The following is a 22,951-nucleotide window of genomic DNA, read 5'->3' as shown; positions in this document are numbered from 1 at the left end:
ATTACTTCATTACTTGTAGCTAACATTTAAGTCCTTATAACAAAACAACTTATATCACTTTCAAATCCTCTAAAAAAGATTAAACTTGGACTAAGCCCTAATTCAACGACCCCATGAATATGTCTTACGAAACTCTATATATTTGTTTAGTTGGTACCAAGTCCACCTTTTACTATCTATCTTAAGATGGAGCAGTTTAACAAACACCATCCCAATTCCGAAATCTTACATATATAAATTCATTTTCAGCCCTACTTTAATTTACATGCACGTAAAACTCATAAAAATTTCAATTTTTATTTTTTAAATCCAAATTAAAACCAGATCCCAAATTTTATTTAATTTCCACCCTAAATGGGCAACCAAGTTTCTAATTTTTTACCGGTGACCGGAAAAGTGATCCTCCTAGATGGTACGATAAAAGAATTCGAGCATCCGATAATAGTCGCAGAGATGATGCTAGAGTGCCCACAACAAGTTGTGGTTGATTTAAATTCATCAAGTAATAATACACAAAAAAGGCTATCCCCATTACCAGCTGATAAAGTTCTAGAAGTTGGTAGAATATACCTAATGGTTCCTATTAGGAGAGGAAAACCAGCTCATTTATCACCCCAAGAAGCCCATCATATTTTACTTAGGGTTAATTCTATGCTTAGGTCTAAATCATTGGTTAATAATTCAAATAAGTTTTTACCCCTTTTTGCTAAGATTTGTCCTGCAAATAATAATATTGAAGATAAAAATTGTAAGTTTGTGGTGTCTAAGAAAGAGGTTGATGAGGATGGATTAGATGATGTTGTTGATCAGAAATTGGATTATTTGAGTAGGCAAGTTTCGGGTAAAGGGTGGAAACCAAGTTTAGATACAATTGAAGAGAAGAAAGATGAGATTAAGAAGGTGTCTAATTGGGTTTTGGTTGCTAAGAGGGTTCATAATAAGGGTTTGATTTGGGGTTAATATGTGTTTATTAAAAGGTAGCATACATTCGACCTCTAAATTCTATTCTATATGGAAATCATTGAATGATACTGAGGTAATAGAATGTTGTATATGAAATGTGTTTATTATAATTAATATATGCATGTATCTCTAGCTTAAAAATCCATTGTATAAAGTTTAGCTTCCACAAATTTAAGGAAAAAAAAAAAGAAATTACTAAACCAGTCAGGAAATGTAATTTATTTTCCATTGGCTTGTGATTATGTATTTGCATGGGGTATTAAGCTATGTTTTAGAGTGTTTTCCTTGATCTATTATTGACAAATCATAGTTAAAGATTTATACTTCCTCCGTTTCTTTTTGTTACCCTTTGAAATATTTATACTTTTTATTATGTGAAAAAATAAAGTAGACAAACAAAAAGAAACGAAAGGAATAGTAATTTTATTTTGAATTATTACCCTTTAAATTATTTATACTTTTTATTTATGTGAAGTTACATAAGATTTATATATTACTATAAGAATCAGCCAGATTGCAGATATGTGATCTCAAAACCTAGTTTGGACCGGGTGGAACCACATGATAGTGAGTAATGTCATGTTGCGGTTAAATTTAAGAGTTTATTCTCTTGTTAATACAAAAGCTAAATAATAACATATGATCATTTGAGGTTTAGTACAAGTTGTTCTTAAATGGAGAAATTGACAGCTCTATGTGGTTGATGTGCTTTCTATCGATTTGCATGATTCAATTTTTAAGTAATCATCTGCAGGCAACGTTGAGGAAAGAGAATGAGTAATAACTATGATATATTGTCTTAGTCAATCATCATAAAACTTGTGCCAATTTATTACTAATAAGGATAAGGTTGTGTACATTAGACCTCTCGAAAAGTCATTGTTGTAGCAAAATGTTGTTACTATCACATGAGATTGTGGTATTAGACGCGGACCTGAAAAAATTGTGAAGAAAAACATACAGACCTTACAGCTCGTTTAGTATCAAAAAGTGTGAATGATAATGACAAGTTACAATAATTTTGGTAAGAAAATCTCATAACACATAGCTAGTTCAATAGTCATGTGTTGTTCTGCTTTAATTATTTCATTATCTTCACAAATTCATTCCTATTTATTACCAGTTGGAGACTTAAAATTGTAGTATTATGTGGTAATGAAAAATCATAAACAAAAACTACTCCTATTTCATTATCTTCACAAGTTCCATGCTTATTCACCCTACAAATCATTTCTATTATCATCATCTACTCTCTAACAGCCAAACAAATTCTTAATTACATTCAAATGACATCCACATTTCGTAAAAACCTTAGTAACCAAAAAACTCATTTTCACTATCATCATTTAAGAGTAGTATCAAAAAATTTACTTTGTGGGGCTTGAGTTCCAAGTTAGGAGTATAGCTTTAGAGATTTCTTTACAGTTTAATTCAAGCTCCCAAAAACAATCTTAGGTTTACAAAGTTTCTCATAGCAGGCTTAACAGTTAATCTAAGCCCCTCAAAGTAGTTCTTTCTAGTCAAGGATAGGCCTAAGCCCTAATAAAGCATACAAAAAATACTTTGAGCCCTAATAAAGCCAAGTGTCTCCTTTACTCAACTCTTGGGCATTATTTGTTTTAACAATTTTTATAAGTTTTCCAAACTGGGTTTGGACTAATAGGTAGAATTTCTTGAAAATGTCAAGAAACTCACTCTTGTTTTTAATGAATATCACCCATGTATACCTTGAGAAATCATCAACAATTGTGCAAAAGATTTTACATTTCAATCTATTTGAAAATGTCATAGGCCCCCAGAGATCAATGTGAAGCATTTGAAAAATGTCAGTGGTTTTTATAGAACTTCTACGAAACAATTTCTTGGCTTGTTTTCCCAAAGGACATACAATACACAAAAAATCATGATCAACTTTATTACAATGTAGATTAGGAAACACAATATGTAATCTATTAAAGGGTATATGTCCTAGTCTTAAATGCCATAACTTGGCAATCTCTATGTTGTTGCTGCCTCGAGACTGTAAACAAGTAGTAGTAGGAGGTGATTTTTTATTCTCAGATAAAGAAGTGTTCATGGACAGCAACTTTCCCCTTTGTGTGTGCTTGTTAGCATTACCAAGAGTCAAATTTTCCTCAACATAGTAGATATTATTTCTCATTCTACCAAGAAGCAAAGGCTTCATCAATATTTAGTCCAAAACTAATCTTAGCATTATGGTCCTTGCACAATTTATGTATGGAAATCAGGTTGTATTGAAATCCTGGGACATAAAGAACCTTATTTAACTTCAAACCATTATTTAGTCTAATGGTCCCTATATATTTGATCTTGACATGTGATCCATCAGGAATGATAACAGTGTTTTGCTTATTGTGAATGTGTTCAAAGTGTTTGAAAAAAGCAATATCACAACAAATATAGTCGGATGCTCCACTGTTAAGAATCCAAATAGAATTGTTTAAAAGGGACTGACCTTCAAAGTGTGTAGAGGAAGCAATAGTAGAATCTTTATCCTCAGTCTTGTTAGTCTGTGTTTTGATCAGACTCATCAGTTTATCATATTTCTCCTAGGTCAGTTTGGGTGCAACATTCTTTCCTTCATTTTGTGAGCTTGTATATGCTGTGTTAGCTTTATTGGGCCCATCTTTTCTCCTTGTGTTAAGCTTGTATTTTGCTAGGTATCCATGTATCTTCTAGCATCTTTCCATGTTATGCCCATACGCTTTGCAATGGTCACAAAAGAAACTGCCCTTCTTATGTTGCACAGTCTTTCCCTTATCCACAAACTTTCGTTTCTCAATTCTGCACACAATGGGTGTTTCTTGATCTTCATGCATAGTGGTTTTACTCAGTTCTTGATGTGTTTGCTCTTGCATTAAGATTCTACATGCTTCTGCTGCACTTGGTGGCTCCTTCATCGTCAGAATATTACTTTTGATATGTTGGTATTTTGGGTTTAATTTCATGAGAAATTCCATGAGCCTACTCCCTCGTTGGATCTTGACAGTCTTTTTTCCCAATTCACAAGTGCATCTAGAACAAATGCAAGTGGGTGCTGGATTAAGGTTGTCCAATTCATCCCACAGCCCCTTCATTTTTGTGAAGAAGCTTTCAACTATCTCATCAGGAGACTGCACAGCTTTGCTTATTCTTTCTTGAATAGAAAAAAGTTGTGCACTAGAGGTTTGTCCATACCTCTCTTCAAGTTCATCCCAAATTTCTTTCGCAGTCTTTAACCATTATAATGTATTAGCTATCTTTTCATCGATGACTGAAAGAAGCCATCGATGACTGAAAGAAGCCAACCCATCACAACGTTGTGTACTCTATCCCAAGCCTTTCCATGTACAATATTAGAGATTGATCTTTTGACAGTACCCTCAACAAATCCCTTCGTTACTCTATATTCAGTCATTATGGTTAGACCTCTTCCCACAAAGATCACTGATCCTACTACCAATCAATCCAGTATATATTTTCTACATCCTACAGATTCAGGCTAGAGAATCATCACAAAAACCTTCAATGGCATCGGTTTTAAAGACTGGAAAAGAGCAATGGTAATCGCATTGTCAGGCAAGAACAAACTTGGATTTGAGATGAAACAAGAAAACGAGAAATTAGAGATCAAAAGCTAGTGAACACAGTAGCTTTCATCTGATCCTGCTCTGATACCATGAAACTAAACAGGAAAAAAATCTCTTTTTTATTTATTTGAATAGAATACAATCAATACATTGATATGACCCAAGAGCCATATATATATATATATATATATATATATATATATATATATATATATATATATTGTGAGAATCATGAAACAAAAAAAATAAGTTACAATTAAGGACAACTTTCATAATCCCAACTAACTAAGTTGTTACACCCTGAACATATCTCCTTTACTGCCTTGGCATTCCTCCTTAGATATAAACCTGCACATACAAACAATATAAACAATATTCTTAATAGTTATCGTCTTATCACATGTATTAGATGGGCTAATTAATCTTTTAATAAGACCTTCATACCACAACTTATGAAGTATTTTTATAGCTACCCTTCTTTTTAATTATATGAGAGTTTTAGGGCGAGCGTATAAAAAAACTAGAAAATATAATCACAGATGAATCAACTAAAAAACTTAAGTTGATGATTAATCTTCTAGGAAATACTATATACTCTATCATGATGCCCCTTCATACAGGAGCCTTTTAGAATAGATGTAGATGCAATATATGACTTATTTATACATGGTATTAAATATTCCACTTAAAATAAGGAGTGGATGAGATTCAAACTCATAATAAACCTTTTTTCGTGTTGATTTTGACACCATTCTAAGAAATTAACCTAACCAAAGCTTAAGCAAATAGTTTAAACCCCAAAAATTATACTCCCTCTATTCTTTTTTGTTTTTCTCGTTTATTTTTTGCAAAGTTTTCAAAATAAATTTTTTGAGTCTTATAAATATCTCTAAATACGCATCATAAAAAATTATAAAAAATATATAATAAAAAAGTACACGTTAAGACAAACCTAACGAGATCTCACATGAATATATTTTATCATTTATATATGTTTTAAAATCTTAATCAAATTTCTCTTTTCTAAATAGAATATTCTAAACGGTAAGAATATTAGAAAACGAAGAGAGTAATATATATTTAATCTATCACATAGAAATATAAAAAGGGAAATTCCACATGGTAGCATCCAATTTTCATGAAACACCAGTGGTAGCACTTTTGTAAGATATTTCCACATGGTAGCATCCAGTTAATGCACTATCTAACTGTCGTAACATTTTCCGTTAAATTCTTGTTAATTTTCGTTTAATTCATCATTTTGTAAGATTTTTTTACATGGCAATATCCATTTTTTGCTCTCAAATGTTTAATTCACCATTTTAACTTTTAATTCCCTGACAAATTTATCAATGCCCTTAAATATTGTAACAATATTACTTTTATTCAAATTATTGACATTATAATGTTCAAAAGACACATTATAAACATTAATAAATAATTCAAAAGACGCATTTTATAAGCTCAAAAGATGTATTTTATAAGTTTAAAAGGTGCATTCAAAGCACTAATACATATCAAAGCATTAAATATTAAAATGGTGAATTGTACATTTGAGAGCAAAAATTGGATGCTACCATGTGGAAAAATCTTACAAAATGATGAATTAAACGGAAATTAACAAGAATTTAAGAGAAAATGCTATAGCAGTTAGATAGTGCATAAATTGGATGCTACCATGTGGAAAAATCTTACAAAAAATACTACTAATAACGTTTCATGAAAATTGGATGCTACCATGTGGAATTTAGAAAAAAAAAATATCTAAAAAAGTTGTTGCTTTTGCTTAAATGGTAGTTCAACTGACAAGAAGCCCATCTTATCTTAATGATTACATGACTTTTATGATTATAAAGTTTCAATAATATAGTAGTAATACTATGATTAAAATTTAAATATAGTAATCAGTTAAGTTAGTAATCATGGACAAATGGTTAGCCTTAATCAACCAATTGATCAGATAGAGTATTTCTAGGTTAAAGTCAAAAGGTTAGGTCAAGTTAAGCATCATACTACAGGGTCCTAACTCCTATAGGATTAATCCTTAATTCCTTATCCATGATTTGTGGATCACCCAACCAGCTCAGCAATCCTTTCTTTCTAAAATTCCTACTCAGCTGGTCATCAAATGGTTTGGACTAGAAAATTTGATTACTTTATTCGGCCACGGGGAATGAGGTGTTGAAAGCAGATTTAATAATTTATTATTATTTATATATTAATTAATATTAAAAACTCAGTATAGGGCACATATTTTTCTACTAGTTAAGTATATGTATATTGAACATAATTATCTGACCTAAAATTTTATACTCCCTCCTATTCATTAGTATTGTATTATCGGTTTTTACACATTTGTCAAAGCATATATTCAATCATAAAAGTATCTTAAATGGTGTTTAGTTAATAATTATAAAATAAAGATGTTAACAAAGTTTACATCGAGAGAAATCAAATAAGAGCTCAAATGACTGTGTTTTTACTTATAGATTAAAAATAAAATACAAATTTAAAGTAATTAATAACTAATATCTAAAAATCAAATAAGAAAATATTAATAAATAAGAGGGAGTATCAAACAAATAGCTAAATTGATTGGTTTATTTACTTTAAGTTAAATTAAATTACAAATACTTCCTCCATTCTATTTTATCCCCTACACCAAGTATTTCCTCTGTTTCAAAATAATTGTAACGTTTGTTTTTTCACGCGGTTTAAGGCACTAACTGCATCCTTAGTATTTTTTATATTGCAACTAAATTGGAATGGATGAAGTATAAGATTATTGTTGAATGATGGTAGCAAGCTAAGCAAATAATTATGTCTGTGACCATAATATATCAATGATTACACTATTTCTGTGATAAAATTTTAGATCTATCTTTCAAGCTAAGCAACAACGTATATTATTTATAATTATAACCAATGTCTTTTTCCCTTAGATTTAGATCAAGAGAAAGGGAGGACTAAGTGAAAACTTACACTAAGATTTTGCCTAAGAAAAATAATACTACTAATTATTTTATTTTTCTTTTCAAATCACTCATTAATGATATATTTTTACCTTTCACTTAAAATAATTAATTGTTAAAATTTTCCTTATACAAATTTATGAAAAAAATTAAATAAAGTTAGTTCTCTGATCAATAAATTTATGCTTGCCCATTTCTGCATTAAATTGAAGCCATCAAATTGACTCAGCAGCGAGGTACTTGCTAGTTGGCTCTCTTATCCCTTCATATTATATATAGTGAAGTTATATAAAAATAAAAGCCTATGTCTTATATCAAAATATTATATATTGTGTTATACAAAGACAATTTCATTTTTTTCTTTAAAGAAATTATAAGAATAAGAATTTAAATTTACTCGACAACTTTTATTAAATAATTATTTATGTATGATGCACCGATTTTATATTAGATCTTTTATTTTGAATTGTACAATCTGGTAAATACAATAATCTTAAGTACACGTAATGTGAAAATCAAGAAAAATGAATAAAATAATAAAATGTACTATTCTATTCCTCGAATTATGAATTTCTATGTGAGAGCGTTTGAAAATAAATGTTGTAATTTTAAAGGAACAAAGAAATTATATTTAATGGAGAATTGAAAAAAATGTGTAGATAAAATTAAAAATTAACTTAAAATGTGTGAATATCATTTAAATAAAAAGTGTAAATTATAGCCAAAATAGGACTAAAATAAACTCTATAGGACAAATTAAAAGAAAAAGGAATTGTCAGTGGTTGATTTACAAAGAAGTATAGAGTTTTATGACCTTACTAAAGGAGTAGCTCATTTTGAAATTCTTAATTTACCTATTTAATTAATATATATATATATATATATATATATATATATATATATATTGTTTATATAGAGTGTGTAATACAATGCAATGAAACTGTCTTATAATTTATGTATTTTCAAACGAAAATCAATCAAAAACTAAATTTTTTTTTAGATATTTGTAGTTAAAACTTTGAATTCGTCATTTCGTAGATTATGATCTAATTTTTTATGTGGCTACAGCCCCAATGAGGCAATGCGTCTCTTATTTACTCCCACGCTAATGTTACGTGAAAATTTAAGGGTTGTGTAGTGTTGAATAGATCTAAATAGCCACTACTATAATTACGGCTTGTAACTATAAGTACAGCTTGTTTAAGTTAGGGAATATTAATTATCTTCATCTATTAATTTTATTTACAAATTTTTTTATTTTTTTATACTTATTTTAATTAATTTATATATAAAATTATTATTTCTATGAGTATATTTAAGAGAATAAGTAAACTCATAAAAATAAAAAAATAAAAAATAAATAAACTCATAAAAAAATTTAATGCTCCTATGCCACAATGACATAGCCTATGTCACATAGGTTTTGACCCCTGTACCAATAGTAAAAGGAGGGTACTACAGAATATGTTGGTTTCAACTTCCAATAGCTAACTTGCCAATGCTTCGGGTAGAGTACCCATAACTTGATATTCGCCTCCATCTCACTTGTTTCGTCATGGGACTTTATTGTAGTCCCTAATTCTAATAAATTGTTATATATATTTTTTTTCTTTTTAATATTATAAAATTTTTATTTTAGATATTGTTCTTATTATTTTCTATTTTCGTTCACATATTTTTTTTTTCATTTTAATCATAAACATATGATTTAATGACTCATATCAATTTCTTAATACTTATGTTAATTATTAGTGTTGCAATTTCTAAAAAATGAATGTATTACTACTTAGACTCAGTGAGTAGGCATTCATGCAAATCCAAAATTTGCAAAGTTAATTGGTTTAGGACTCTCATATTTACTCAAGATAAAGATATTTAGGTCATTATTCGGGACTACTCAAAACAAATGAATTTGGCTCTACTCAAAATAATGAATTTTTATTTGTGAATGCCAGCATATTATGAGGAAAATATAAGGTGCACATACTTCATAAGCTAAGGATATATACCATCCCAAAATCATATGGAAATGAGAAGAAGAATTTCAATAACTTATAAAGTGCGCATAATATTTTAGTTTGTCGATGTGAGATAAACTATTTCAATACTAGTTAAACTCGATCCAACCCAAATTCAATTTGTGATGATTCTTATTATAAGGACCAAGAGTAAAGTGAAATGATAAGAAATTAAGTATTATTACAATTAAAAAGGATTATAAATAAAAGTTATACAAGTATAGGTGAATTCTCCACCAACTATACCAAATAATATTGTATATGACTAATATTAGTGTTGGGCAATTACAAGTTACCACACATTACACATACAGAGTATTATGAAATACAAAGTACTTGTATATTAAAACAAGTTCCTAGGAGCACCATTATCAGGGCTCTTGAACCCAATTGATACTTGTATTATTATTACAAAATTACAATTATGCATAAACTATTTTTTCATCAAAGTGATGAATATTAAATTTACGCAGATTTATATAGAAAACATTTTTAAAGACAAATTGACGTAAAAACTTTTAGTGATAGTTAAATCCATATAAAAAAATATTGTAAAATTTTAATATTTAACTTTTTAAAAATTATATAAATTTAATTGGATTCAATTAATTGACCCGCTGTCTTATACTTGTATGCGGTTTCATCATTATTCATTACCTACACTATTTTTATAAGGCAATGCATATAGTTTTTCTTCTCCTTAATTCTTATGCACATAATTATGATGTAGAATTTATTTTCAAAATCTTGCATTTTATTAGAAATTTAAACACTTTAGTCATACTCATTAATTTGTAAAAAAAAATCTCAATTATTATATTAAATGTATATTAAACAATTACATAAAAACTTAGCGAAATTTGCACGCCCAATACCATAAAAGCAAGGATTTTTATTGGCTTATAGAACTTAACAACTGAAATCATTAAAACCAATTTTTGTTGAAATCATAATTGCTCATACCAACTGCTTGTTACAGCCACCTTTTATCTTTAACCACCCATATTCTCATTTTCATCTACTTATATTTTCTCACCCGATGGCTTTTCAAGTAGATAATAGCGTGATGTGATGGAACCACACTACAACATAATTTATTTTTAGTGTAGCGACATTTATTTAACCTCATATCAACTTTTATAGTGGATTTAATGACATTTATTAGCCTTTTAGCAGCATAATAAAAAATCATACTAAATCATACTATAAACTATAACACTCAATTTATAGTAGAACTCAAAATAAAAACCAACAATTATTAGAATAAAATTATAAATTAATGACATTTTTAATGCCACTAAATCCAATGTCGCGAAAAATTAAATTTGTTATATTACGAAAATAGCATAAGAAAGATATACATACTCTAATTGCGATTAGGATTAAAACTCTACGACACATTCTTGATTGTTAAATAATTAATAGAAAATAATATATACAGCCCTAAGGGCTGTATATAAAAAAAAATCTTATATTTAATTTATGTAATTTAATATTATTTTTGCTTTGGAAACATAAATATTTATTTATATTTAATTATTTTAATATTTATTTTTCTTGGGAAGTTAAAGTCATTAATTATATAAAATATTAATTATTTTTCAATTTTTAAATTAGATTATCTTGAAAATTTAAAATTATTGATAATAAAGAAAATTTGTTTACAGCCCTTAGGGGTTGTACATATCATTACCCATAATTAATTTATTAATTATCATATAAAAAATAATTAATTACTTATCAGAAATTTTTATATGAGATAGTCTCAGACATGTCTCATATTTAGATTAAATAGCCCAATAATAAAATATTTTAACTTAAAGGCTTTTTGGTTTAAACATGGACGATCTCATATAAAACCCACTCATAATTTATAACCATTTATCCAAACAGCTAACCAACAGTTGAAAAGAGAATCCAAAATCCAAATCCCACTATCTCTAAATCCTAAACACTGGCCCACTAGCCACCATTCTTTTATATATATATATATATATATATATATATATATATATATATATATATATATATATATATATATATATTTATTTTATTTTTAAAATAAAATAATTTTGTAAAAGACATGCAAGTGGTCTCACTCATACAAAATTCCTTATAAATAAGATAAGCGCATCCATTCATATTCCCCCACTCACGTTACCTTAAAACATATCCTACTCTCAAGACTGATTATTTTCCTTCCATTATACAACCTCCTAAAATGGAAGGCACCCTTTTTATTTTCCTATTCCTATTTATAGGAATTTTTTTTATATCTGATGTGGAGACTCGAGCCCCATTTGCGTGCAACCCTAAGCACGTCGGGACTCGAGCCTTTCCGTTTTGTCAAACCAAATTACCTGTGGCTGATCGTGTCCGTGACCTTATCGAACGGTTGACATTAAAAGAGAAGGTGAAGCTATTAGTGGACAATGCGGCCGCTGTTCCGAGGCTCGGAATACGAGACTACGAGTGGTGGTCGGAGGCGTTACATGGGGTGTCAAATGTGGGACCAGGGACTAAATTTGGAGGTAAATTTCCAGGGGCTACCAGTTTTCCTCAAGTCATTACAACTGCTGCCTCCTTTAATGCTTCCTTGTGGGAGGAAATTGGACGGGTAACATTCTTTTAATTTATTTTTTCTCCGTACTATTAAATTTGCTACAATTTACCTTTTATGCAATTCAATGCATAATTTTAATCATTTATATCGTAAATTATATGTAATTAAAATATTAGAAAGTATACGATCAGACAATTATTTTACTTCACTATACCTTTTCTTACACATTAATCATAATATATAAACAAGATGAATAATATATATAGTAATAATAAATTTAATGTAACAAGTAATTTCAAAAGGGGAAAAAAATTTTCCACCCAACTTGTTCAATGTTCATATATAGTGTAGGACAGCAGGAGCTAGTGAGTGGTTAACAATTAACATGGTACTCTTGACTCTTAACTACTCTATAATCTACTCCTATAGCATGTATGAAAAAACATGTCGTATACATAATTATTTAGATTTTGTGATCTATAATTTAGAGCTGTCCTAAGTATAGACCTTTATTTATATTTTTATTATAATATAAATAAAATGTATTTACTTTTTATTAATAGAGTTAAAATAAATTTAATACAAAATGTTCATCTATAGTATGGCATAAAACAAAAAGCATACACAATCCCAAAACAAAAGAAGAAATAAAAAATAGAGTAGCTAGGATGTAGCGATTGGGTGATGTAGAGACGTAAACTTGAAAGAAGAAACTTTTAGGCTTTAGCTTGTGTCATTTTATGATAGAAAGGCACAATGTATAGTAGTTGCGCATGAAGTTAATTACACTTATTCAATTTTTAATATCTCTAATTGTGTATTATTAAAAATTATGAAAAGTTGATATGAATAATCCTTGCATTGAGACGAATCAAACAAGATCCCACATGACTATATTTTAACTCATGGATTAATAATAACATACAATTAAGAATAAGAGATAAATAGTGTCCAAAAAGCAAATGAGACATTAGTGCTGAATTGGAGGGAGTATTAAAGAGGATTTATTGGTTTGGCTTTGGTAGGCAACTCAGATAGAGGTATCAAATTACTATCTACTAGAAAATAAAAATGCTAAAAATATTTTATTTGGAGAAAGAAACTTATATTTGATTTTTTTTTATGGATATTTACAAGTTAAATTATATTTACGTGAGAATTTGTTATTCGTCTAGATGTATAGAATTTAATATAAATTTTTTACTTATGAAAAGCATTAGGTATTAAGTCTTGAATGCATGCTTTGATAAATGTGCAAAAAGTAAATAAGAACATCAAATAAAATGGAGTGGTATTGCTGTTACTTTGTTCCGTTTTGATGTTCTCATAAGGTATATTTTATTTAAGTGAAAAACTTACACATGATTTTCCATGAACATCTATATCTGTAAGTTAAAAAAAATTAATGCGTGTTTTTATTAGATTTATATCGATATATACCATTTTATTATTTATATATTTTTCACAAATATTTAACTTTAAACACATACTTTAAAACCGTGAAAACACAAATGAAAATATTAAATATGAACCAACCTCGTAATAAGCTCTAGAGAACGGTTGATATTTTGTTAGATTAGACGAATTAAAATAATACAACTTAAACTTGCTTTTTCAGTGAAGTCGGTAAGTACTTCGATCAAAAATATTAATGAACATGGTAGTTTAACTAATTTGAAAGGTTGATTAAGTTTAACTTTTAATAATTTATTTTTTTTTTTATGAATTTGCTATTAAAAGTCAATTATACATAACATTTTTGTTACACTCTGATTTTTATAATACAAAGTAGGCCAAAGTGAAGTGAAGGGCTAGGAGAGAGGGGCGTCTAAATCGAATCTAAAACTTACTCTGAAAAGTGGTATATGTTTCAGTTGAAACAAAAGCCGATTCTCTTATACTCTAAGTTCACTTACTAGAGAACTAGCTTTCTTTAAGAAGCAAGAATACCTTTCTTCCATTGGAAGACAAATCAAGCAAAGGGTCATAACAAGCCAAAAACATTCAATAACTATGTTTAGCTAAAGCTTCAAGGTTAACCTTCCATAATCACTTTTTGTATGTTGATTAGTGAATTTTACCATCAATTTAAAGTAAAATAAATGCATTTGAAACCTTAGGTAGGCGAAGTACTACTATTAAATTCAATGCACCATATGAGTTCTGAATCTTATGAAAAAGATCTTTACAACTTGTATAGGATATCATTCATGTGGCCCACTTCACTAAAAACAATCGTACCTTCTTAATTGAGCATGAAATTACCTTCACTACGGGTTCTTAACGTGAATATAAAATTTAATTTTAAATCGAGTTGAAATATTTAATCCGAAATTGACACGTGAACCCAAATAAACACATTTGATTGCAAATGTTAAAATTTTCAAGAATAAACGGAATGTATCACTCAAAGATGACAACTATGACGATGTTAGAGCCAAAGAAATTGAAGTCAGTTACATGAATCACTATACTAGTTTTTGTTAAATTGGGACCTCAACTATTAGCTTAAGTTTTTGCTTGAAGCTCCAGAATACTACTGTAACAATTTTAAGGTCATTAATTCACTGAATTAAACGTGTTTTTTAGATTTAATTTCTCTAATATTAAATTATAAAAAATAATAATAAATTGAATAATATTTGTTTTTTGGAATGAAAATGAAGGTGGTGTCAGACGAGGCAAGGGCAATGTACAATGGAGGGATGGGAGGACTGACATATTGGAGCCCAAACGTGAACATAATAAGGGACCCAAGGTGGGGACGTGGACAGGAAACTCCCGGTGAAGATCCCATGTTAGCCGGTAAATATGCTGCCAGTTACGTAAGAGGTTTACAGGGTACTGACGGTGACCGGTTAAAAGTTGCTGCTTGCTGTAAGCACTATACTGCGTATGACCTTGATAACTGGAGTGGTGTTGATCGTTTCCATTTTAATGCTCAGGTTATTATTATTATTTTTTTACATTTTCACTTTTTTTAATTTATGAAATGATCAACTTTTATGAACCGGGTTTATTAGATACGATGATAACGAATATACTTAGAGTGAATTAAGTATTAAATTACGTCTAATAGTAAACCCAAATCCCAAATTTAGAATGATGAGATAATGCATCAAATACAAATATAGAAATACAAAGTATTGGATTATCAAGAAGATAATATTAGGTTATTAAAAATAATTCATAAGATTTGGGTCACGGGTGACGAGGTGAGGTTACCTCTGATAAGCATAATAATTAAAAATAAGGTACAAAAGTGAAATTGTTTTATTGTTGGTATTATATAAGTATATTTAGTAATGTAGTGATAGAAGCAACATAATTCTTCTGCGTAATGGCCAATTAGCATGATGCCATTTACACCCATGACCCATCAAACAAGTTGGCAAGTTGCCCGACATAAGGATATTGTGGACCTACCCTAACATGGATTAATTTAACAACAAAAATCTATATGTAGTTAACACTCTATTCTACACTTCTACTCCCTCTATATTAAGGGAAATTGCACATAACAACATTAAATTTTCATAAAATGTCAGTTATAGTATTTTTGTAAGATTTTTTCACATGATAATATTTATTTTATGTCTTAACTAACTATTGTAGCATTTTTCATTAAATTCTTGTTAATTTCCGTTTAATTCACTATTTTGACGAATTACCCTTATTAAGTGTTGGTTGTTGTCTTTATAATTCACCATTTTAACGTTTAATTCACCGTTTAATTTATCAACACTACCATTATCAAAAAAGAAAGGCTAGTAGGACAAATTAATATGAAAAATTGTGCAAAGTAAGAGGAGCATTATCAAAATATGTAAATTATATGGTAATGATGTTGAAAAATGAAGAAATGGTTGAACAGGTTAGCAAACAAGATATAGTGGACACCTTTGATGTGCCATTCAGAGAATGTGTTATGGAAGGCAAAGTTGCGAGTGTGATGTGCTCCTACAATCAAGTTAACGGCATCCCCACTTGTGCTGACCCTAAACTCCTTCGCAACACCCTACGTGGCGATTGGCGTCTTAATGGGTATTTTTTTACTAACTGAGCTTAATGAGATATACACAACTTTAAATATAATCATAGTCATAGTCATCAACCCACTATAACAAAGTCGGAGATATACACAACTTTATTCTTATCAAAACAAATACTTCCTTGTATCCTATTATCTACAACACTATAATAAATTGCTATATATATAATCCTTTTACTTAAATTGACTAATTATTTTTTTTATTTTTTTTTTTGTAAACAGATACATAGTTTCAGATTGTGATTCGGTTGGAGTTTTCTATAGTAACCAACATTATACATCTACTCCTGAGGAAGCTGCTGCTGATGCTCTTAAAGCAGGTTAATCTATCTTTTAATTTTCTTCTTAAAATTCTAAAATAATTCACTTATATCATGTTAAAAATCAGTTAATATTCATTTTTTCATCTTTATTTTAACTTATAGCCTAAGTTTGGTTTCACCTTTACAGGTTTGGATTTGGACTGTGGGCCGTTTTTAGGGATCCACACAGAAGATGCCATAAAGAAGGGCCTAGTAACAGAGTCAGATGTGAACAATGCCTTAACTAATACACTCACTGTCCAAATGAGGCTTGGAATGTTTGATGGCCCACCTTCAGCTCAACCATATGGCCACCTTGGCCCAGAAGATGTCTGCTCTCCGGCCCACCAAGAACTGGCCCTTGAAGCCGCCCGACAAGGCATTGTCATGCTCAAAAATCATGGCCCAACTCTTCCTCTGTCTCACATTCGACACCGTACTGTTGCTGTCATTGGGCCCAATTCCGATGTCACTGTGACTATGATCGGCAACTATGCTGGTAAGCTTTCACCTACTTAAGCTTGCTTGAGTGTCTAGTCGCGCTCACGTGTTATTACAAGTCTTTTCGGTTGCTAGTCATAAGAATTTATCATATATTTAATGACTTTGATTCAGGTGTCGCGTGTGGCTACACAACTCCCCTTCAAGGAATTGGGAAATATGCCAAAACTATTCATCAACTAGGATGTGCAGATGTGGCTTGCAATGACGACCGCCTATTCGGGCCTGCAATCAGTGGAGCAACCCAAGCAGATGCTACGGTTCTTATAATGGGTCTTGACCAGTCCATTGAGGCGGAGTTCAGGGATCGAGCAGGGCTGCTTTTACCGGGTAGACAACAAGAGCTCGTGTCGAAGGTGGCTAAGGCATCAAAGGGGCCTATAGTTTTGGTCTTAATGAGTGGTGGACCTATAGACGTATCCTTCGCTAAGAAGGATCCACGAATTTCTGCGATTATTTGGGCTGGATACCCGGGTCAGGCTGGTGGTCAAGCCATAGCAGATGTCCTCTTTGGCACAACTAACCCAGGTAAGCATATAATTAGGCCTATTTACGAAACAGTCTCTTAATCTTAAACTTTTGAAAAGTTTAATTACATAAACTTCTGTTTAGGTGGGAAATTACCAATGACATGGTACCCTCAAGAATACCTCAACAACCTGCCTATGACCAACATGGCAATGCGCTCAGGACCGGGTTATCCAGGTCGAACCTACAGATTTTATCAAGGACCGGTAGTTTATCCCTTCGGATATGGTCTAAGCTACACTCATTTCACTCACACAATAGCAGAAGCTCCATTGGAGGTCGTAGTCCCATTAGATGGCCATCGAAAGTCCAATGCTAGCGCCTCCGGGAAGGCCATCCGTGTGACTCATGCAAGGTGCAACCAACTCTCATTGGCTGTACACGTGGACGTCAAGAACCAAGGATCCAAGGACGGAGCCCACACCCTCCTCGTGTTCTCTAGGCCGCCAGCAGGGAAGTGGGCCCCACACAAGCAGCTTGTTGCATTCGAGAAGGTCCACGTGCCCGCTGGGTCCCAACAGAGGGTTTATGTCCACATCCATGTATGCAAATACTTGAGTGTTGTAGATAAATCAGGAATCAGGAGAATTCCTATGGGTGATCACAGCATTCATATTGGTGATGCCAGACATTCCATCTCACTCAAACCACAAACTTTGGGAGTCATCAATTCCTAATTCTTTACATCATTATTCTAATCTATCATTTAAGTGCGAAGATTAATGCCCAGGTCATCAATTATGACTACATAGGTAAATCTATTCTTAGCTTCATGCAGCAAAAAGAATTGCTGCTCTAGTAATTTAAACCTTTATAAATGCAGTTAGAATCAGAATGTTGTATGCATAGATTTGGTTATTATTGACCTCTTTGTAATGAAAATTCACTAAATTTGAATTTAAAGGGAAAAAGCACCCAATACGAAAGTTCCAAATGTTTGGTCCCTAGATGAAATGCCATATACTGATATCTAGAGGTGTATATTCGAGTGTTCGAGAGGGTTTTGGGTACGATATCTCGGGTTGGGTTAATTTTGGTTCTTGCACGTACACTTTTGAGTCGTACGAGACTTGGAAAGCATCAAAAGAGCTGTCTAATTATTGACTTCTTAACAACATGAACCTTAAGCACACAATTATTTGCATCAGTAAGCTCGAAAACACAAGCATCACCTACCTCTAAACCAACGTCTCGTGCAAAGATGATCCACCCTACACCGAAAGTGCATTTGCTGCGGAAGCTAACACAACGAACTGTCCATTGTTTTCCACCATACACCTCAAGCTTTATGAGTTTGACCTCCTTTCTCTTAGTCGCGACGAGATACTTATGACAAAAATGCACGGGGATATTCTGCAAAGATAATTACAAGAATTAAACAGAAAAGAGGATTTCAACATTAGAAAAGTTTGTCATCCAAATGTAATTATTATAGATTACCTAATCGCATAAAGGTGCCCAATGGTTCAAGATCAAAAACCTCAAACTCTAGTCTTTGGGTTTGTTTCTTTCAACTTATTTCAAAACCTTAACGGCCCGTTTAGTTAGTGGTACTAAATGGTGGTAATGGGAATGAATTATAGTATAAAATTTCATCAAAAGTTTCACTTCATTTCCATGGTAATGAAACTTTGATCACAAATAAGTTCTTTTATTTACAAATTTCCATTACTACCTAATACCACCCTCCCAATGGTAATGCATTTTATGGAGAAAATGAGATGATTGGAGTTGGAGAAGCATGGTCATCAAGGTAGCAAAGAGATTTTTCAACTAAAATTACACTAGTTTTTCATTCTCATTACCACCGTTTATTACTACCTACCAAACAGGCTGTAAGTACTTATATACTCCTATATTAATTTGATCAAACCAACCAAGACTAAAATTGAACCATGTTTTCTTATTTTATACTCCTATATTGGTCTCACTATTATCGAATCAAACCAAACCCAAAAGATTCAAATTATATTAAGTCTCAATAAATTCATATATGAACGCGTTACTTTAGATAAAAGAAAACACACCCTAAGAACTACGTGCTTTAGGCTGAATCTCAAGTTTTCTGTATGAGGTTTGATGCATATGCACTCAATCCAATTGTTAAGTTGATTTGTTTACTGAATTACTCCTTTGAAAGGATGAAAGCACCCCAATCTTGCTTGGACTAGTTGAGTACTATTGTTGGGCATAGTTATGCAGCAAAGTCAATAATTGGGCTACTTAAAGCAAAATTGCTATTGCCTCGGTAAAAATTGAAGTGTCTAAACACATGTTCGAACTAAATTGATTGAAACTAAACGAATTAAATAAAATGGAACTTCAATGAACGGAATGAAAGTATGGAAGTTGAATTTATACTTAAATTGAACACAATTAGAACATACTGAATCAAAATAAGTTAGGAAGGAATAGAGCCTAAGTGTGATTGGGTGGACTATCTAACGAAAATGCTACTGCTTTAAGCAAAAAAGTCATCTTAACTAGTAATGCTCAGTGGAATTAAAAAATCTAAAATAAGAAATTGCATTTCGGTTTTGTTGAAAACATTCACAACAAGGGCAATGAAATGCGGTCTTGTTTTTGCACTATAAGTCCGAATAACCAAGCTAGTGCTTTGTTCTTTTTCATCTTAATCGGAAATGTTAGAAATAACAAAATCTAGTAATTACCCTCACATGAAGCCAAAGTAGTAAAAGTAAAAAGAACTTACCAAGAACATTGATCTCTCCAGAGCATAATGCTTAATGAGAGTAATAAAGTAAGGTCTTATAGGTAAAGAGATTCCTGCAGAAACTATAGCCTTCATTAGCCTTTCCTCCTCCACAGTTATTGAACGCCCTGCAAACAGACTTATTAAGTTGCACAACTATACAGCAGAAAATCACAGAAAATTGTGTAGATATTGCTTACCAATCGATGTAGACTCCTCACCAAAATTCTCTGATTTACTCAATGATGAATGCAAGACTTTCGTATTGTCATCATCATCATCGTCACTATCAAGTTGTATAACATCAGGTTCAGGAGTTATTGAATTACTTGAAGAATTCAAGATTTCAGGATTGTTATGGTGTACAACATCATCTTCAAGATTGTGAATGTTTATAGGAAGAGTTTCTTGTTTTTGTTCAAAGGTTGCATAAGATATCTCACAACCAGTTGGGTTGAAGATATGAACTGTAAAGTTTGAATTGCCTTCGTATTCGAAGAGCAGAAAATATGCATATTGAATGTTGAAATGTTCCATGAATTCCTGCCAACCACGATGAATCCATAGCATACAATTTTCCTCTTTTAATATTCCAACCTTCCGAGTTTCGCCTGTGGGCAGTTTGAGGCAAATAGTAGAAGAGAGTGTATGGTGAAATTTTCTCGCAAACTCTTCTGGAATCCTCTGAAAATATACCCACCAAAATGAGCAGAAGAAAATAAACAATAACTTAGGGTAGTGGTTTTAGCAAACATCGTAAATGTAGTCATATAAAAGAACATAGAATTGCACCTGCAAACTGCAAAGTATCACTTAATAATAGAATTGTCATCTTTGAACCCCCATTAAGGAATTCAATTAAAAATTTACTAAAGCAAAATTACTCCCATAATCATTTGTTTAAGTGTGTCCTAATCAGCTTCTGTCACATTGTTGGGATAACCAACCAAAATAAGAAAAAGAAAAACAGATACTAATATAAGTTAAAACCAAAAAGCCTTAAGTATATGATTTAATATAAAACTTAAATGTTGTCAGTTGACAGCATTGCTTGGGCCTGTATCCACCTCGGGAGCTATGAGGAAGCCAAAATCGAGTTAGGTGTACTAATGAACTAGAAATATAAGGAAGTAATAAGATGGAATGCAATGAAAATAAGAATCAAGAACACCAAATTTGACGAAATTTAACAATGTGGCTACATTCTCCCTTAGGCTAGTATTTGTAATACATGTTTAAAGGATATGTAGCTACTAGCTCAATCAGAATACAATGAGGTATTACATACAAACATAGTGCAAAAATACGATTTCGGTAACGGCCGCGTAATGGATTTCACAGCCAATACGGATGATTTTGCGGTCAATACGGCCTATATTTCGTTCTCGGTAAATTACAAAAACTTGACAATACGCTCATGATGTGGTGATGCTTCCTTGTTTTTGCACTATACATACGAGCACAGAGACTAGAGAGAATACGAAGCTAAAGCAGCTTGGCTTGAATTACAACTCACAACAATAGCCTAAACATAGACAAGAGGGCATAAAGTAAAGTGCACAAAGGGTCAAAGCATCATTACTTCTACCCATGTTACACACCACAATCTTCTATGCATGGAATACGAACAAGATCAACAATCCCCATGCTTCATCAAATGCATTTTAACAATCAAGCCATAAAAAATCACTTGACCATACAGTACTTGTTCAAGTAAAACAACAATGGCTTGATCTAAACAACATTCATCTCCAGCCAAACATGAGAATCATAAGACTTGTAAGCACAAATACACAATTTCATTCCGAATGAAGCCCAAAGATTTCGAACTTTTTGGTTTCGGATTGCAACACAACACACTAAAATGACACGTTAAATAATGTTTGTTGATTAAAAATCAATTGCAACAAATCTCATTATGCTTTTATAAGCGTAAAATTACATACATTCGATCCCATTAATCATGCAATTCTTGCGAAGTGTAATTAACCCTATGCGAATAAAAATAAACCAAATTCAAGAACATATCCCCTTCATGCAAATAGCACAAAGCAAATTACAATTAAGAAAACGAAAATTGTAATATCGTAAAAGAACATCACCATTAACATGAAAAAATCCCAATGATCAATGTAAAATAAAATCTTACTAATTTCTTGGACTGTGAAATAGGGGAGAGTATCAACTTAAAGAAGTAAAAGGGTTTTGGATTTGGTTTTGTGACACCATTTTCATTGATTAATTTCCCATCTTCTCTGTTATTTGTAATTGTGCGCTTCATGATTCCCACCCTAAAATTGCTCAAATTTTCTCAAATTCTTCCTCTTTTACCAAGGTTTTTCAAGATTGAATGATCCGTAAGCACGGCCGTCATATATAATTGGAATTTACTTTATGATCTTTGACTTGGGTCCAACCCAAAAAATTTGGTCGAAGCTAACGAATTGAATTGAATTGAATTTGGCCAAATTTTTATAAAAGTGATTCCAATTTATCGGAAGGACTTCTTCTATTAGCACCTATCAATCAATGGAGTGTTAAAGAAAATGAAAATAAGAACAATAAGAATAAAAAAAATAACGTGACATTATTTAATAATTTAAAATATAAATGTAACACAAACATTGTAAGATGAGAGAGAAAAATTAAGATGTATATTGTGGTAAATTCGTAAAGTATAAATTGAATTATTGTGAAAAATTCATAAAATATCTATTGTGGCAAATTGGTAAAGGTGATGTTAATTTGGT

The 22,951-nt window shown here is 31.1% G+C and overlaps 3 protein-coding genes across 4 annotated transcripts; 2 read left to right on the top strand and 1 right to left on the bottom strand.

The window, feature by feature from the left end:
• The first annotated feature begins 277 nt into the window (after positions 1-277).
• Positions 278-1,213, top strand: LOC130798207 (uncharacterized). The gene has a single exon (XM_057661097.1). The coding sequence runs from the start codon at positions 355-357 to the stop codon at positions 958-960; it is 606 nt and encodes a 201-aa protein (XP_057517080.1). The 5' UTR covers positions 278-354; the 3' UTR covers positions 961-1,213.
• Positions 1,214-4,769: 3,556 nt separating this feature from the next.
• On the bottom strand, positions 4,770-22,775 carry LOC130797619 (B3 domain-containing transcription factor VRN1-like). Of its 2 annotated transcripts, XM_057660279.1 has the most exons (5): positions 22,351-22,775; positions 20,402-20,885; positions 20,202-20,329; positions 18,665-18,841; positions 4,770-4,901 (listed from the first exon to the last, which is right to left on the bottom strand). In XM_057660279.1, exons 1-5 carry the CDS (start codon positions 22,480-22,482, stop codon positions 4,890-4,892), a joined length of 933 nt encoding a protein of 310 aa, XP_057516262.1. In that variant the 5' UTR covers positions 22,483-22,775; the 3' UTR covers positions 4,770-4,889. The 2 variants fall into 2 exon arrangements, with proteins under 2 accessions (XP_057516262.1, XP_057516261.1); XM_057660278.1 differs by lacking the exon at positions 4,770-4,901 and having other exon boundaries at positions 18,559-18,841; positions 22,351-22,774.
• Positions 11,682-18,435, top strand: LOC130797618 (probable beta-D-xylosidase 2). Its single transcript, XM_057660277.1, has 7 exons — positions 11,682-12,160; positions 14,773-15,051; positions 15,981-16,150; positions 16,380-16,477; positions 16,608-16,958; positions 17,075-17,488; positions 17,573-18,435. Exons 1-7 carry the CDS (start codon positions 11,765-11,767, stop codon positions 18,163-18,165), a joined length of 2,301 nt encoding a protein of 766 aa, XP_057516260.1. The 5' UTR covers positions 11,682-11,764; the 3' UTR covers positions 18,166-18,435.
• Positions 22,776-22,951: the final 176 nt, after the last annotated feature.

Source organism: Amaranthus tricolor, chromosome 13 (genome assembly GCF_026212465.1).
Source record: "Amaranthus tricolor cultivar Red isolate AtriRed21 chromosome 13, ASM2621246v1, whole genome shotgun sequence".
Lineage (NCBI taxonomy): Eukaryota > Viridiplantae > Streptophyta > Magnoliopsida > Caryophyllales > Amaranthaceae > Amaranthus > Amaranthus tricolor.
This window is presented reverse-complemented; position numbering and strand designations above follow the sequence as displayed.